At 40.0% G+C, this 19256-nt stretch overlaps 1 protein-coding gene across 3 annotated transcripts in view; it reads right to left on the bottom strand.

Moving 5' to 3' along the window:
* The window catches only part of myh11a (myosin, heavy chain 11a, smooth muscle), a 30121-nt gene extending 14533 nt beyond the window's left edge, over positions 1-15588 (bottom strand). For 2 of the 3 annotated variants that reach the window (XM_067583967.1, XM_067583978.1), the window contains exons 1-6: positions 15429-15588; positions 11482-11846; positions 11066-11222; positions 5226-5253; positions 1706-1805; positions 1551-1577 (exon numbers count right to left, since the gene is read on the bottom strand). In XM_067583967.1, the coding sequence (XP_067440068.1) occupies positions 1551-1577; positions 1706-1805; positions 5226-5253; positions 11066-11222; positions 11482-11823 (654 nt within the window). In that variant the 5' untranslated portion in view covers positions 11824-11846; positions 15429-15588. The remainder of the gene's footprint in view (positions 1-1550; positions 1578-1705; positions 1806-5225; positions 5254-11065; positions 11223-11481; positions 11847-15428) is intronic. The other variant, XM_067583972.1, reaches the window with a different exon arrangement.
* Between the last annotated feature and the right edge of the window lie 3668 nt (positions 15589-19256).

The raw sequence follows: 19256 nt of genomic DNA, 5'->3' as shown, positions 1-19256 counted from the left end.
GTGGAGCTGGGTGATGGTCGGTAAATGAGGCAGACACCCTGTCACTCTGCATTGAGCTAATCCACCTGATCAAAGGGGTCTGTGTCAGGCTAGCATCAAGGTCAGGTGCTGTGGACCTCCACCTTAAATACTCTCCTGCTTAAAAACACACCCCTCGGGTACCCTGTAAACGAGCTAAAGCCATGAAGAAGAGACTTGTGTTTATAGTCTGACTAAAAATGCAAACGATGAGATGACAACAATGATGGAGATAAATGCTCAGAGGTTTGCAAAATGTCCACAGGTGTCAAGTTTAAAAAAAAACAGCCTGTCATTTTACAGTCTAATAGAGTCATGAAAAGTCAAAGATCTTTTTAGAAATGTTTAAGGAAAAATAGAAAAGATACAGACCAGCTGTTGCAGATCAGAGTTGGCAAAGCAGAGAGGAAGGTCTTGTTCATTTAAGTCACTGGGGAGAAGAAAAAAGAGAAAAGAAGAGAAATAGAGCACAGCAAAATGGCAAGAAGGTAAAAAGGACAGCTGATGGGAAGGGTTGTTCTTTGGGACATATTTTTGAATAAAATACTAAGAAGACAGATAAGCATGAATCAAAATAGTGCCTGAGGAGGAGAGGAGGAAAGTGAGATCAGAGAAAAGACATTGACTCAAAGCTATTTCGGTTCAGGCGAGGTCCGTGGGAGCCCCAAGGTCCTACAGAGGACAGCGGCAGCATTTCCTCTGGGGAAAAGACCCTGAGGGTGAAGCTTTGACCCAGAAATTTTAACCTTCCGATATCTACATGAACATCAAACCAACACCTCAAACCACCAATATCTAGTAAGGCACAGGGACGCAATCTTACTTAGACATGATCCGTTCTGAAGTACTGTTCAAAAAGAGTTTTTAATTGAGGCCTAGTGGGTGACTGAGCTCCTTTTAGCCCAGTGAGGGTGTTGAAAAGTCAATACAGTGTCAGAAACTCCACATGGTGCAAACCAGTAGGTCCAATAAACGCTACAGGACACAACAAACTAAACCCCACATCAGGGCAAATGGCAGGTAGGGAGGATGAGGAGGAGGGGGGAGGAGGAGGTCGGTGTTTGATAGACAAGAGGAGGAGAGGGGCATGCTCACACTGGTGCTCGTTGATCTGTGAGGGACCCTTTCACTGCCGGGGAGGCTGTGCAATCTTATCTCCGCGGGCAGTGAAAGGGTGTTTGTTGAAGATGGATGACACATAACTCAACATGATAAACCAACAACACTAGATGTCCTTCACTAAACATTTTGCAGGTTTGAAAAGTGACTCTGAGTCAGTACTATGATGATGATCATGCAGTCTAAATCAGCTGTCGCTGGGTACAGAAATGACAAAAAGGGGGGAAACACCTTCTAACTCAAGAAAAGTAAGATTTAGGATCTTGACCTTTGGTGTAAGAAAAATAATTACAAACAGAAAAAAATATTTTGGTAACTCAGTGACACTATCTTCATGCACTTTTTTTAACCTAAGGAATGAACACACACAAAGAGCACACACAAAAACACTCCCGGCATTCTCCTTTACTCACGTAGGCAAACTGTGATCCTGATTGTTGCTATTTGGAGGAAATGGCAATATACAGGATTAAACTGGGCAGTGTCCTATATATGTTGAAGACTGAGGGAACTGACTGACAGATCCTGACTTTTAATACAAAAATGAGCTCTTCACATGGATACTTACAGCATTGCTGTCCTTCTTGCCTTTGTGTGAGGAGGCCACAACAGCCAGATACTGGATGACCTTCTTGGTGTTCTCCGTCTTGCCGGCACCAGACTCCCCGCTAGAGAGAGAAAAGAGAGCAAAGGATTAAAAGATGCAAGGATAGAGATAGTGAGAGAGAATGAGAGAGAACAAGAAGATAAACAGCACTGGCAGGTACTCCGTTCACACTTCAGTAACCCAGTTTAATTGAATGCAAATCATGTGCAGCTGAGATAACTGCAGCATCGCCTGACACAAAGCACAATGTTTTTGTTCAGTCTGTCTGCTACAAACTGATCCATGTATGCCCAGATATTTTTAAAATTAAAACTACTAACTATTATTTGTCACTTTCATATTCCATATGGTGGCTCGCTGGCGTTATTCCATATAAAACGCTGTGCAGTATATCCTCAAACCAGTCCAAAACCTAAAGGATGTACTGTCTTTAAAAACAATTTATGGTATTACGAACAATAGCAAGAACACATTTTTTTCTTCCAGTGAATGTGGCCCCTGATTTTCGATACTTGGAAAGACAAAGTTGAACAATCCCAGAGCCATCAGCCAGCAGCCCAGCACACAGACACGTCCCAGGCATGGGTCCATAAAAGGCATGGGATGCTCTCTGTGTTAGGGCTTGGCAGCTCTGAGAGGAATCTAATTGCTTCGTCCCGTTCAGGTCTGGTAAGGACACACGACATCCAGGCTCCTACTGTAGACAGCTGTTAGTGCAGAACAAATTCTGATGGGAATTTTTCCAGATGGTCTATCAAACTGTCTATTCCTGTCCGTTCTGCTTACCATTAGCACAGGTTTCAGTAACTATCAGAAGAATGACAGCCAAAGAGATTTATGGGAAAACGACAGCTTGGGGATCATGATGATCTGTTATGATTTTGTCAAATTTCTTTTTCCCCCTGTGAAATACTGACTATATTAGGACTCAAAAAAGGAAAATCATTCCCCTCTAAAAGGCTGATAATTTACAAGGAACGAAGAAAAACGCCTGCAAACAAAGAAGCCACATTAGGGGGATTCCTTCGTTAATACTTTTGATGCATTTGAGGCTGTGAATCTGGACTCTTCATCAACATCCTGTCACTTTACAGCCACTTATTTCATTCCATCAGTTCAGTTTTTCACACAAACACACGCACGCAATGAATATAAGACAAAGGAAACTGGTGACCCTGCTGAGATGAAATGTCAACATCTCCAGAGTGGATTTAGTTGGCTCCCAGCTATTTCCCATGGCAAACTGCTACTGTGTGAAGGAATTTGAGGAATATAATCATTGATAATACTCAATCGCTAATACATTCCATTATCATAACTGTGCGATTAAAAAAAATGCTACATGTTTACATTTTTGGTGACACTGTATTAGAGAGTTATCAGTTCAACTCAGTGGTCATTTTTGAGGCTTGTGTAATATTGAATAGTCTTATAAAAATATTGGCAACATTTTTGGATATTTAGCTAAACAATTAGCTTGTTAATTAAGCTAATCAATACATTTTATAAGAAATATTTTTTATGTCAACATACTTACTTAATACAATGGGTGGAGGTTTGAGTATTAAATCAGTATGAACCAAAAGAAAGAGTTAGAATAGTTTGATGTTAAAAAATGTCACATTAAAATTCAAATATATGCAGTGAGCTTCTAAAAATCAGATATACTGTGGGAGAAACACGTTATATAAGTCTGAAATGTTTCTGTTGTGTCTTGAACAGACAGACAGAATAATTTCCTTCCAACCAAGTACCAGTGACAGTACATTAAAACAGCCTTTTATGTCTGCTTGACCACTCTGCATTCTGATCATGTTTAAACTGTAAAAGTGTCATCTGTCTGTAAAGAACTGTCTAATCCTAAAAATGAAGTTAAAACAGGAAATCCCCCCAATTACAGTTACACAAGTCTCACATGACAACATATTAATAAATGATTCCACTAACATCACCCTAGATGCAAGATGCAAGGCCTCCATGATGGATTGCTGTAAAAACAATACTGACAAAGAACATACAGTACAATTTAACACGTGTATACACAGACACACACACACACACACAGGAGGAGAATCCCATACATGACATTCCATGTTCTGCACCAGAAACATTTCTCCCATATATGGCTCCAGCAGCCTGCTGAGGTTGAGACCAGCTGTAGTTCAAACTAAAATCTTAGAGTGACTGCTTGGACATGACTGATGCTCCACACAGTTTGTTTTTCATCTCTGCTATGTCATATCACATCCAGTTCATCACTTTAAAATAGTTTTAAATAATACTTCATCAAACAGTCAACTTTATGTTTTAATAGCTCATACAACAGAATGTGAACTGCTAACCTCCCACACACACACACACACAGAGGGATAAATACAACCAAACTTTCCCAAAGTTCCCTGATAAAGAAAGTGTGATAGTTGAGGAAATGGTCTGATGTGATAAAAGAATTTGCTGCATCCTGGCATCAGAAGATTTACAGTAAAAAGAGCCTTGAGCACATCACTGAGGAATAAGAGCCCTTCCTCTCATTTCCTTTACTGGGATTAGTGGATGTTGAGCAGAAAAGGTGCTGCTGTTAACTCAAAGATAATAAAGGAAATATTGTTAACCTGTACCAGCTGGATGACGCTTATCAGACAATTTAAAATGCCTGTAGTAGACTTTGTATAGAGGTATTACTCAGCAAATAGAAGTTTTATTGAGGTTTTATTTTTTCTTTTCATATTTGGTGTATCTAAACTTGTTTTAAGTAGTGATAATTGCACATATTAAATACACCATATTTAAATTGAATCATGACCCAAACATACATTCAACATTTCTACAAAATGCAAATCCTGTTAAGCCACCTAAACACACAAAGCAAATGTAATTAATTCATCAAATAACTTTGTTTTCTATAAATTAAATAAGTTCAGTCCAAAGAACTACTACCAGACAAAAGGAGGCAGTTTAACCCTGAATGTCCCATCCAGCAGACAAAGTTCTCAATAATTAGTTTAAAACAAATAAACAAACAAAGTGGAGCCCAAACATTCAGAGAGCTAATCTGGTTCTCCCATCAGGATAAAGGCCATACTTCCTGACCGAGGTTTCTGAGAGGAGACCGAGGCCACAGCCCTCTGGGAGCATTGCAAACGCATTAAAGCACATCCAGTTTGGCTCAATTTGAATATAACACAACTCCACAGCAATACATTCTGACAAACTAAAACACTAAAGCATCTATCCAGCAACATCTTAAAAAAACATCCCTGTTATATTACGAATGATTTGTTGCTGGCATAGCTGGTGGAGGCTGGGCACTGAGAGAGCAGAGAGGTATCTCGATTGTTTAACTCTGTTTATGCAAGCATTATGTAACTGTTCTTCCACACACACAGACACATACAGCCCTCCTAGCATTTATGTGACGTTTCGGAAAAAAGTTAAGGAAAGATGACAGAGGTGATTTTGGAAGTGACAGATTTTCACTTACGTGCAGAGAATGGACTGGTCCTCACGATCTGTCGAGACAAAGAAAGTTTACAGTGTTAGATGACTTCAACACATTAAAAAATCTACGGTATGCAAGTGTCCTGATAGCTTATGGAGGCATTGAAAAATGAGCTGGTAAAACAAAAAAATCAGAAATAACTAAAGTACAAATATGTTTTATTTACTTTTGTATTACAAGCATGTATTATTTTATTTTTTTGTCATGCACAATTAGCTCAGTACACTTCTGTACATGCTGGTTGTGAAACCAAAAGCTTTTCTCTTGGAATAAAGTTCAGTCTTGTGCTGAACTTAAAGCTGGAGTGCAGGAATAAATGAACGTCCGTTACATCCAAGCCCTTGCTAAACAAGTTCACACATTGCTAATTAAGCCTATCACCACCAGGTAAATCTTGAGGTTTTAAATCTGGCGCCTGTGGTGACTTTCCCGCACTGGCGCACCAGTAGTGATTGGTTTTATGTCAACCAGCAATGATTGGTTTGCAACTGTCGAACGTGGTGGACTGCATTATTTTTTTCCCACCTGCATTCTGCAAAGACCCAACCTACTCTGCCTCTGATTGGCTCTGACCCTGATATTCTTACCCTAACCCTAACCATCTCACTCCTTACGCCTAAACGAGCAACGAGCACTAGCTAATCCGAGGCAGAGTAGAGCAGGTCTTCACGAAATGCGGGTGGGAAAAAGAAATAAGGTGGGCGTACGGTCTTCAGTGCGCCCCAACTGCGTTGTGTTGCCAGGGTGGGTACCGGCTCACGAAAAAAGTGTCAGGGGTCTGTGGCGATGACATCGACAGTGTTTGTGTAATTACTCTCACTGCCAGAAGGAGGAGACAAAAGTTCTGCACTGCAGGTTTAAGACACCAGCTGGGACTCAGTTCAAGGCTTAGGGGAGGCCAAGTGATTTACGAAGGCTCCCCCATGCCTAAGGAAACATGTCAGTCTCACAAAAACTTAGATTTTTAACCATGAAATTCAACTCTCAATGTGCCGAGCAATGAGTCATTATACAATCTCCAAAAATACTCCTGGGAGAATACACCGAGTCCATGTAAGGCTATTTTGTAGTTCTATCCTTCAATACAAATCACTGCTGGGGGAGTAAGGGGCTCCCTGCTAAGGGAGAGATGACTGTTATCAGTTTTTGAGTGTGAATAGGTCAATTTTCATGTAATGTAGCCTCCTAAAGTAAATAACAACTTAAAGCTGTACTTCAAAAAATTACCCAGTGTGAGAGGAAGACTTAACACAAGGTATTCGTGCACAGTTCTTCTCCCTCATACTGGGAACAGCATCTGTCATGTGCAGCTTTGTAATTTTCATATTGTGATTTATCATCTATCATCCATCAGCCTGCCTTGATCTATAAACTAGCGCAGATGCTGTTTCTCCGTTTAGGCTCGACTCTGGCTGCTGTTCCACTGGTCCCACACACACACAAAATGCAGGCCTTCTCTGCACTTCCTAATTAAGTCAGATAGAGAGAGAGAGAGAGAGAGAGAGAGAGAGAGACAGAGAGAGAGAGACAGAGAGAGAGAGAGAGAGAGAGAGAGAGAGGTGGCCAGAGCTTTTGTAAAACATCCAAAAACAACACTCACTCTTGTGCCAGAGACAGTTTTTTTTTCCATCATTACAAAATTTTAGGAATATTTTTGTGAGACTGATTCAGTCATGTACAATAAAAACTAACATTTGATTATTGAGTTTGTCATGATCTCTGCACCTGTCCATCATGCACTGTAAATAAACCACATTAATCATAAGCTGCAGGGAAACATTTCAGGGAACAGCAAACTCCAAATTTCACATTTTTATCTCCTGGACATCAAAAACAGAGGCACAATTTTGGAGGAATGGGAGCTCAGCCAGAATCACAGGAAGAATGTTTCAAAGCTTAGGACATTTATCTGGATTTGCTGTAGTTCTGCACCACTTGCACTCTAACATGCGAAGTGTTCATACTATGGCACTCAGTGTACAACATCCTGCATCATTAGTCACTATATCATGGGAAATCCTACTGAAGCATCGGCAATAACAACTCCCTGCCAGCCACTGTGTTTTTTAAATGAGAGTTTAAAAAGGGCTTACTGCATTGAAGACTTTTTGAGACATAAACTAAAAAACTAAAGTAACCTATCCTGGGTACTTTTCTTTAGAAACTGGAACATTAACTTAAATGTATATATAAATATATAAAACAGGAGGTGATTGTATTTTACAGTCAGGTATCACAGACTTTGTGACGACCTGAAGAGGTTATGATGGTTAAATCGTAAATCGCATATTTTAAGTCACATCTTACAAGTCATTTTAAAAGGTTAACTTTTATCTGATTTTTTTTTAATGAAGTGTTTGTTGCCTCTCTTTTATAGATTGACTTTATACTTTCTTTTGGCTTTTACATTAATTGACATTGCAGTCATTTCTTCAGCTGTTTATTTCATTTCTTCAACTTGCAGTTTAAAGCTTAACGTGTGGTCCACAAGCTTAAATATCAATTCACATTTCATGAATCATGAACCAAAGCAAATGTCCGAGTTGTTTGAAATAGATGCGGCAGATCAAAACACACTCTTTTCCTTGTACATGTAGTGTGCTGGATGTGTGATTATCCCATACACTGATAATGGTCTCTGAGTTACAGCTGTATTTTGTCTGCAGCTGAAGAAGAAGATTCCATCAATTCTTGATGTGGAGTGTAATCCAAACACTCACTCAAACACCAATCAATCCTCCCCCTTCTTGTTTACTCATGACACTGTGTTTACACATCATAGCTGTGGTGGTAAATACAATAATTTCCTGTGTACGGGCCTGGTGAAACTTAACATCTTCCAATGTACACATACCAGTAACAGACAGTTACTGTAGCATTGAGCTACATTATCAGAGACCCAAAACAGATGTAGGATATTTATAATGAGAAGGGCAAAAGAATTCAGCAAATTGAAAATTATCTTAACAGTCCATCTAACGTTGCAGTATATCTACACGCAGTCACACTACAGATGAGCGCTGAGTATTTAGATTGCTTAGACTACTCTCTCTAGGAGCTGCCAGATATGTGTCAGATGTAATTTCAGCACCGGTTAATGTATCCATTCCCTTAAAGGTATTCTGTGAGGTTTTTGACTACTGTTAGGACTATGGAGAAATGTTTTTACATGCAGGTCCTTGTTTTGTTAGCTCTCTGGTACACACATGAGAATGCAAATGACATGAGGTGTACATGAGGTGTAGGTGATGTGATACACATTCCTGCCAATGGATTCACATTATTCCACTGACCGACAAGTAACGGCAAGAAACGCAATAATGTATCAGCAAAGGCAGTGAAGAAGACTGTTAGTGAGTAAACATGGATGTACACAATTCAAGTTTCAAACTTTTGAGAAAAATTGGCTTTGCAAATGTTTTATTATGCTTTTAACATGTTTGTTAGGCATCGCTGATACACACAATGCATATTGGTGAGTAACGGTTAACGTAAACATATCCTTAAACATGTAGAGCATTAGCTTAAACAGACTGCCATATAAACGGAGCTTGAAGCTCAAAAGTTATAGTTGCACTTGTGTGAGTTGTGTGTGTGGTAGCTTTTCTGCTTAGGCTGAAGATAATCAGAAAGTGACACCTGCACAGTAGACTGTTGGATTAATGATCCGTGTGAAATGAATAATAATGAAATATCTTCTCTTGAATGAATATTCAAATGACTGTAAGGTGCTAGTGGGCATTGAGCTATCTATATATATCATGAAGTAAACTGAGAAAAAGTGAGTTTATGTTTTTCTTGATCAAATAATCCAAATCATCCTGATTGAGTAAAATCAGTGAGTGAGCAGTTTTATTAATTTCAATAGTGCACAGTTATGAATGGACTGATGATTTAAGGTTGAAAACTGACAAACAGCAGATTGACAGCAAGCTTGTGTGAGCTTATAATTTGCTAAGCCGTGTTTTATCTGTTAATAGACTGAGAGATAAGTGACATCTTTGTTATAAATCCTCATACTGCTGAGACAGAGGCTTTCTATGCTCTCTGCACATTCTCTTGAGTCTAAAAATGTAATTTTCCAGTTGTTAAACCTGCTCTGCTGTATCTATGTATCAGCACAAAACATTACATTTAGCAAAATGTTATCATAGATTTTAAAGTGATCCATCCAATCCTTTCTGTCATATAAAACTGATGGCAGCTCTATCTGCAGCCAGAGAGATAGTAGGTAATTTGATAATCCCACCTACTTTTAAGATCTTTAAACAATTCCTTCCTAACATTACTGTAAGTCCTATCCAAACAACCAGTTTCATTCTGAAACTCTTCAAACCACAGGAGAAAAGTACAATCTCAAACCCCTTCAACAGGACCTTTAAACTCTCCTTTCTCGCCTAAGAAAAAAGAAGCTTATGTATTTACACTGACTAAAAGAGAAAAAAATACAGTTAGGAGGGTTGTATGACGACGGGGAAGCAGCTGAGACAGGAAATGTTTTACTGCCCTCCACCCATCTCTTAATCCAGATGTCCCTCAGAGAGAACATCCTCACGTCAACATTAAATCCAGTGGGTACGACCCCCCTGGAACCACAAGAAACAGATTCTATGGGAAACCAGCCGCTCTAAAGTCGTACTACTGCAGGGGTAGTCAAGGGCCATTTACTGTAAGCACAACTCTGCCAACGCCACTATCGTCACCTCCACGAGACACTGACTCTCAAATAGGCCATCAAATTCGACGAGTGACTTTGAGATTTTATTAGATTGTATTTTTTATAGTGCAACGTACTTTGTAATGAGCTTGCAGTAGACAGATGAAGCTCTGAGGTTGCTTTTGGACTGTACATAATTAAAAACAGAGTTCTGCATGAGAAACTATCACCCTGACAGCGTTGGTTAATTTGTGGTTTTTATCAACCAATTTGTCAACATGACAGAGCTAAAAGCCTGCCGGCTGTCATCACCCTGACAAAAGCGAGACGTCTAACAGCTGATCTAACAGCTCATCCACATGAAGCTCTTAAAGCGACCAGCCAAACACTTCAGTTTGACACAAATCTGTTGAAAAAAAAAAGGCAGCAGCTTGCAACTGCACAGGCAAACAGCTTCATTTGTGAGAGCTGTCAATGAGTTATACCAGTTATTGTGTTGCTTTGTTGTGCTTCAGTTTGATATCATTCATTTACTTAATTCATCTTCAACTTCAATTTATTTAAAGTGCATCACCGAGAGAGTCTCTGTTATTGACTTTACAAGTCAATAAAAACAACAACAGAAAAAAGAAGCACATGATATTACATGTAAAAGTAAACACGCGCTCACACACACTCATATAACCCTAACAGGGTTGGGATTGCTAGATGTCAAGGAGGAAAACAGTCAGTGATTTGGGTTTCCAGCCAGTGAAATTAGGAGAGGTCATAGTAAACAGAAAAAAGATGTGTTTTCAGCCTGGATTTAAAAGGATAAACAGAGCTTGCCTCCCGAATGTGCAGTGGTAGATTATTCCAGAGAAGTGGAGCTTGTTGGGCAAAGGCTCGACCACCAAAAGAGTTCTTATTAAATCGAGGAACAGTTAAGTAACCAGCATCAAGAGAACGTAAAGGATGTAGTGGAGTATATGGAGCAATAAGGCTGGAGATATATGAAGAAGCCAGTCCATTTAAAGCCCTATAGGTGAATCATTTTCAGTCATTGGAGGCTGCAGCCTATACCAGCATGTACTAGCCAACCAGAATAGAAATTGCTACTCAATCAAAGGAAAATGAGTGAGGCAGATAGGTCACAACTTTAATGTGAGTTGCGTAAAGGTCGTACCTTGCATCATGTTTCTATAGGCGTTGTCAGTGATGGAGTAGATATGAGGGGGCACTTCATGTCGTTTCTTCCCTTTGTACATGTCAATGATCTTCTCTGAGTAGATGGGCAGCATTTTATAGGGGTTCACCACCACGCAGAACAAGCCAGAGTATGTCTGAGAGCAGAGACAATGAGGAAGAGAATATGTTAGGACTATTTGTGCATCTTTGTGTTCTTGTATTAAGGATAAACATTAAGGATGTTGGTAACATGGATGGAATCAAACGAAAAAGACTGAAACATGAAAATCCTCTGATGTAAAGACCTTTTTGGTGTCTTGGTCCTTTAGGCAGCTAACTAGAGTCAGGCCTCGCATTTAACATTTGTGTGTAGTCATGTGTTTGGTTGTTGAGTGAATCATCATGTATACTTACGTAAATGAGCCCAGAGAAGTACCGCTCACGGAGATTGTGCAACACAGAGGCCTCGTTCAGGCAGGTGAGCTCAGCCATGTCCTCCACCTTGCTGAATTTGGGTGGGTTCATCTTCTGGATGTCATCCTTGTTGACTGTCAGCTTCTTGGCGTTGTCAGCCAGCTCCACCAGCACCTCGTCGCCGTGCTCCTCCTTGATGCTAGCCGCCTCGAAGCCATGCTTCTCCGATGGGACCCACACAAGCTTCTTGGCCGACCAGTCAGCCTGAGCCATAGGGCTGTTCAGGAAATCTTTGTCAACAAAGAGGAACTTTTCATCCTCGGTTGGGGCCTTCTTGGACATCTTGGATTAAGGTGGAGGGCCAACTGTTGGAGGTAACAAATGAATGGGACGTCAGAGAAGGGAGAACGATTAAAGGAAGCAGAGACGGAAAGCAGGCAGAAAGTAAGGAAGGAACTAATGAAGGAAAGAACAGAGGCAAGAGGGAACAAAGCAAAGCAGGAAGTCCGGAAGTAAATAAAGATGAGACGGCAAGAAAAGAGATTTCAACAGAAAGTTAAGATCTTACAGGACATGATGTTGCAGTGATGCATGATTTGTAGATACACAGATCAGCAATCAGTGAAATATTTCTCTACAACTCAAACTTTACAACACACATCACAAATATAATCCCTGCTGCTACAATCCTCTTTTCTTTTTGAGGTATAAAGATGACAGGTTGTACACTGGGTTAACTAAACACTGCAGTAAATGAAAAGTAAAAGTAAAGTTGCCTCCTGCTTGTGGTCGTACTGTAACTCAAAGAGTTAACATGTTCCATCCATCGGGGAGTTCCAGGGAGCACTCATTCTCACAGACCTCCACCCCCTCTCGACCCTATACTTTCACACACGCACACAAGGGAGATGCAAAAACAATTCTACTCCCTAATTTAGATAGAAAGATTGAGGCCGGGAAATTGATTTTAATTAACTCAAAGACAGAACAGAGACCAATCCATTTTGTCAACTGCTTTATCTGAGAAAACTCTCAAACTATTAATGATCTCTGGCTTTTATTCATACTCATATCATTAAGTCATTGCTTAATTGACAGCATCCATTTTTTTCCATGTCTATCCCCCTCCACCTCTCTCTCTCTCTGTCTGTCTGTCTGCTAGGAGGCTTCAGTCTCGTGCTGTGACCATATATGGACCCCTTCTCTGGAGCAGGACTCTTTTCTGCGGACCTAAACAGCAAGGCAAGTGAACTCCCTAACAAAGCCCATATAGGGAATAGTATGTCTCTTGCTGCCCTCGTCGTTTACTCCAAAATGATAACAGCGAGGCAGAGAGCCTGTGGTGGTGGTGGTGGGGGGGCTCGGGTCTTTAACAATCATGCTTCATATGGGACCCTAATGGCATTCATTTTTAAAATGCAACAGTCAGTGACTAAATTATGAGCAAGTGCCTGAAACATGCTAGCATTGGGAGTGTCACCTGTTAAATGTAAACAGAAATAGGTGCACCTGCACTGCACTCTACTGATGTTTAAGTAAGATATACAGCTTGATAACAAATATTTCCAAAATATCACCATGTTTTGCGACATATGTCTGAATCTGTTTGGTCCACTGAGTCTAATTCTACACTTGAACTTTGTGTCAAACGGGACTGGCCTCTTAAGTCCATCTCTCAGTACACTGAGACTAGCACACGCTTTACGTAATTGAGTGGGAACTATGTAAAAAAGCCACCGAGCCTCCTGAGAAAGCCCGTGAACATGCCCCAGGGACCAGCCAAGGCAAACCACCCAGTGGATGAGTCCAGTGAGCCGACCATACTTCAGAGGAAACAAGGGAAGGGACCAGCTGATGTTTGATGATCAGCTATTTCTCTGGATGAAAGTAAACAGACTTTTCCTGGCAACGTCCCCCCCCCCCCCCCCCCCACCATGCTAAAGTATGTGCAGCCCATCTAGTTCCTCCTCCTCACTCCCTTTAACTTTCCTCACCACTGAGGCTTAATACTTTTGTAAAGCCTCCTCTCTCTCTGTCTCTCTCTGTTGCGTCAACACAGATTTGTATTCAGTCAGTGAACGCCAAGGTCAGCTGTCTGAAGTGGAGTTGACAGGATAATAATTTGATACAGACTGACTGTAACCTTAAAGGATGACATAGAGCAGAGGGGCTCTATTTGTCAAAAAAACATCCGTCTCCATTTGCCAATAGACCTAGCAACCCTTATTTAATCATTAATAATCTGTGTTTCAATTTGAACTGACAATGACACTGGAACATCCTGTGACTCAGCACACAAACTCACTGATCTGCTTTTTATCCATTAAGTCAAAGCAGTATCTTGTTTCTGTTAAGATTATCAAATCTGTCACTATTATTAGATCTTGGCCACAATCCCTAAACTGTATTACACTAGAGCCGAGACGGAAAAACAATAAATACAAATATATGGTGGCTCCAATAAATGAGACAATTGCTGTATTTCATAGTCTCTGTCAAAAATAACAAACAAGTGGAAACATCACCCAAGAGAGTAAGTCAGCTTTCTATTCATGGGTGAAGGAGGTTGACCTATAGGGCCTGTGAATGATTTCAGTCATTTCCTCTCTTGGCTGTTTCACAAACATTCTTCCTGTTATCATCTTGTTAATAAACCCTTACACATTAGGATTTCCTTTGAGTACAGTTAGCATGAATGAATACTGAAAGGGATTAATGTCAACACTTGATTTGTCCTATTAGAGAAATGATACTGCTTGGGATGCAACTGCACGAATATGGCAGCAACATGCAGGGTTGTCAATTTAAATACAAATAAGGTAGATAGATAAACACTTTGAGAAAAGCTTGGAAAGCACAACACATAAATCCCTTGTCTTTGAGAGAAACGATAAGTCATAAGTGCCTTCAGGTTACAGTCTTTGCCTTGGCATTTTGTTATACTGGGCATCTGTGTCTGAACAAGTTTATCATTTTCTGATGAGTGTGCTTTTTGGGTAATAAGAGTCCTTGTCTGTGAACTGAAGTTAAATAAGGGGAATGCTAATGTTGCTTTGGCTTTATGAAGATCTCCTAAAGGTCACAAAATGAATACATAAACTGTTATAGAATAGTTATTTATAGTTTATTTGTGGATATTACTGAACTATGCATTAATATGCATAATTATGGAGAAAACAGGCTATAGAATTAAATCTATCTGTTATAGAAAATGAAACAAACACCTTCAGCACCATCACTGACAGATTGCAATGGTTACGTGTGAAAACTGTGAGGAGTCTGTTCTCACCAAGTGTCTGCATCAGTCATCTATTATCAGCCACAATGTTCAACAGTTTGACAGACAGGCAGCTTTATACAACCTTATTTGGAAAACAGGAAACTCATGGTTGAATCATGGTTGCAGTCATGGCAACTTCTATACTGAGAATTTCAGATTCCTCACTTCCTATGCTGCTTTACGGTGCAGTGAATGCAGCATCAACGTTTTACAGACATTCACAAAGAACACCAGTTTACCAGACTGTATATAATGTAGAGTCTATGCAGTTTACTTTCTAATACACTTGGTCAGTATTAATAAGAAGTATTCATGCACTAGTTGCATAAACATGAGCACATGTCTGTGACCCAAACAGCATCATTTTCTTTAAATAGTGAAAAATCATGAAAAGAAATTAGGCTAATAGCAAACAAAGACACTTTCATTTCAAATATGTCAATATTCAATGTAGCTAATTTTCTAAATGACGTTTTATACCACAAAATAAATCATTTTCCTAGCACTAGGTTCCATTTTACTCAATAAACGTAGGAAAAAAACATGCACAAAAATAAATCCTCTTCCTAAAACGCCTCACACTATTGTTTGTTTCGTGTATGAAGGATGTGGTTAGACAAGTGCAGTAAGTGACAGCATCACCACTCATAAAAAACGACATACTTACATAGCCTTATATGAAGAAATTTCTGTTCAGGGGAGCTTTGGGTTTGGAAAGTTAGGGTTTGGAGGGTCCGGCGCTGACGAGGTACTCCCAAAAACAAACAGTCCAAATGACCCCCGTCAAATTCAGATCCTTACCATTTAAACTGCGCACAGTTGTATGGGGCGGAGCTGCACGAGCTCGACCCCCCTTCCCCTCCCCGCAGCATCGTTTAGGCGGAGGCTCTGTGAGACACCGGCAGGTTGACGACCAAGAATGATGGTGAATGAAGTGGTGCTGAATGGAGGAGAGAGTCCTGAGAGGCAGAGGATTAAAAAGTAAGATATAAGATCCCAACAATAAAAATAGAAACTAATTTAGTTTCTTCATCCTTGTGCACACTGCTCTTAGTGGACCGGCATCTGCACAATTAAGGACATGATGTTTGTGTGCTTGTATATAAGCCTTACATGTGCAATACGGTGTCAAATAACATCTGTCTCCGTGTATGACAGTGGTGGAGTGTAACTAAGTAAATGTACTCAAGTACTGTACTTTATGCTACTTTATACTCCTACTAAAGTACATTTCAGAGGGAAATATTGTACTTTTTACTACACTTATCTGAAAGCTACAGCTAGTATACTTTGCAGAATAGGTTTTACATGTAAAGCATAACTTATAAAATATGATTTGTAGTATTACAGAGTAAATGACAACCCGACAGTGTATAAAGTTACCATGAGCCACTACAACATTAAATTGCATGTTAACGCATCAGTAATAATAATCACTTCATAAAGAGTTTAGGCTACTAATATAACACAGTATGTTAAAAACAATTTGCTGATAATAATTCTGTATTTTAACTTAGCTAACACTTTGAATGCAGACTTTGTCACACAGTTTTACTTGTCAGAGGTGGAAAAGCACAGGTGTTACTAATAACATTAATGATGGCTCCTTGACAGTGTGACAGTAGATGAGCATGACCAATACAAGGACTCTGACTCATTAATGTTATTATTTACAGCTATGCCTTTCCTACTGTGACATGCCAAAATGTCTTACATAAAAGGCCTACTGAATATGTTATCAATACTTTTACTTTAATTTAATTAGTAAAGGATCTGAATACAAAAACTTTTGATTTTAATTTTAAATTACTTCAATGCTTATGTTACATTACAGCACTAGTGTATGACCTATCCTCACTTCTTTAACAACTCATTGAGAGGTTTATGTCCTCATACATGAGGTTGTATGCTTCCCTCTTGAGTTAAAAGTTTTGTAGAACTCATCAGGAGCTGTATGAATTATGGTGCTTACTGTATTTTCAATTTTAGCATCTATAATTGTTTTTGTGGTGTGCTCAGGGGCATATCGGGTAAAATGTTGGGGGAAAAAAATTGGAAAGTCATCACAAATGTGTGATGGATCCACATCAAGGAAGACCCAGTCACTTTATACTCTATTCCCACACCCTGTAGGGTTTATAGATTATGCAATCAGCTCCCACTCCTCATAAGGCAAACCAGCTGTCCCCAGCACAGGAATCCCCCTTTACTGTAACCGCTCCAGAGAGATTCCCTCCCAATACAAATAACTCATAATGATTCTTTTTGTGTATGTGTGCACATCCCACACATGTGCCTTGTATCGTTACGCACATCACATTCCACTACCACAAACAGCCCTGCCCCCTCCCACCTCTTTCCTCTTGCTGCATCCCTCCTGTTTCCAGCTTCTTTCCAATGGAACTTCCTATATAAGGACACTGTTCTATTGGCTCCAATAAATCAAGCTGCTGGTTGATAGCCGGGGCCTGTTTTGTGCCAGAGAGGCGAAGCACTGAGCCGGTGTGTGTGTGTATGTGTGTGTGTGTGTGTGTGTGTGTGTGTGTGTATGTGAAACCTGATGACAGACCAAAGACCAACATGGAGGACCTCCGGACTCCCTCTGGCCAACATCAAGTAGGCGGGGTGGCGTCCACGAAGGAGGAAGGAGGGTTGAAAAACTCAGGAGTGACAGGGTGAGAGACGAGGCAGAGGGAGGGATGAAGAACGAGACGAGGAGGAGGAGGAGTGGAGTGGATGGAGGGAGGCAGAGGAGGAGGGAAAGAAAGCAGGAGATACACTGAACAGAGAGGTTGCAGTGTGTGCCATATAAGGACAGTGGGGTCTGTATGGAATCTCAGCTGCTTTCCGTGTTACTTTCGAAGTCTAGCACAGACAAGCACCCCGAGCCCCAGTGACTAAATATGGTCCAGCAGCAATAGCATTGTTCAAACAAACAAAGTTGCCTCTATGGGGATAACTCTTATTATTTACCTGTAGTTAGCTGTGACAGACAACTGGTTTATGGTTTACCAGTAACCAAAGCAACAAGGGGATATCTGTTGTTAGTCCTTGATGAAGACTATATTCCTGTGTATATTTCTCTTGTTACTGATGAAGAGAGAAATAGGAAAGATGAAATGTTGAGTTTCATGCTCTCAATCTGATTAAACACAGACAGTCTGTCAGATGATTTTTGAACTGCATGACAGTAAACTCTATGCTACCAAGAAAAAGGTCATTCCTGAAACTATTTAATGTGATGTATGGTGATCCATGCAAGAAGAAGGGAGGACAGAAACCTAAAAAACGTGAAGGTTCAAATGGAAGTATGCAGGCACGCTGTGCTAACAATGTCTGTCCTAAACTTTGGCCAAAACATTATCCCTCCCCAGGTTCTTTGACATGGAGAATAACATTTAACTAATTCCTCCAAGCAATTAATAAACCTATGAAAAGTACACAGTGACAAGCAGGATAAGAGGTGGTGAGAGTGAGCACGGATTAAAAGTCTGCGTGAAGGATGGTTAAATCAACAGTCGACAGTAAATCCATTTTTAAATGTGTATTTTGTACTGAAACATTGATGGTAGCTGCACAAAATGACACTAAAAAACAAAAAAAAGTATTTTTCTGTGTGTTTCATAAAGTAATGACTTCAGTTGCAAGACTCGTCTATGCAGATCACTACTAACAACTCAACCAACAGTTGGTGGCGTATATGTGGCGTGACAGAATAAATATACATTAAAACAACATGAACTGTAATGCAGAGATCTCTTACATACCGTATATTTAAGGTTTTTCTCCACCCTCATGTCCATAGATGGCCATCTATTAGGCAGAAAATATGTTTATGGATATGTTTGACCCCTTTGGAATGCAATTGCATTCTAATTTGAGCCCAGGGGCAAGCTCTGCTGCAGTCAAAAGACCACTGCATTCACTACTATTTAGACAGCTTTAAATACAACTAATTTATACAATGGAGGAGCAATGCTACCTATTAGAGGGCAAACTGCCAATTTAACAATCATGTGCCATTGTTCAACTTCCTTCGCTTATATAGCCATTTTCAAGAGTACACTCATATCTGGTGCCAATAAGTTGGGCGACTCAGGACCACAGCCATTAAGGGCAAATAAGGTTTGGTCCAAAGAATGTAATGTAAGAATGTAAATTCAGATGGACTACTAATGTACCAGATGAAGCTCGCTGTGGCTCTATTTTTAGTGCCTGTATGCACTAAACAACACATTATCGTTCCTCATGGAACTGAGAAGCAATAATTAGGACACTGTATAAAGTTAAGTGTACATTACATCTTGTTATATAGCCTGCTGGGATGGTTAATGGTTACATTTCATCTTTAAAGCTACTTGCTCCATCAGAGGCACGGCTAAATTCAGCAAAACATGCCTGTGCGCTTAATATTCTGACCTCATTCCTTCAATGAACTAATTTGAGAGCGATTACCTCACCTATCAAAGCCTCTAAAATAAAAAATGGCAGATGT

The sequence above is a fragment of the Thunnus thynnus genome, chromosome 3 (assembly GCF_963924715.1).
Source record: "Thunnus thynnus chromosome 3, fThuThy2.1, whole genome shotgun sequence".
NCBI classification, from domain to species: Eukaryota; Metazoa; Chordata; class Actinopteri; order Scombriformes; family Scombridae; genus Thunnus; species Thunnus thynnus.
Note: the sequence above shows the minus strand (reverse complement) of the source record. Positions and strands in the feature narration are given on the sequence as shown.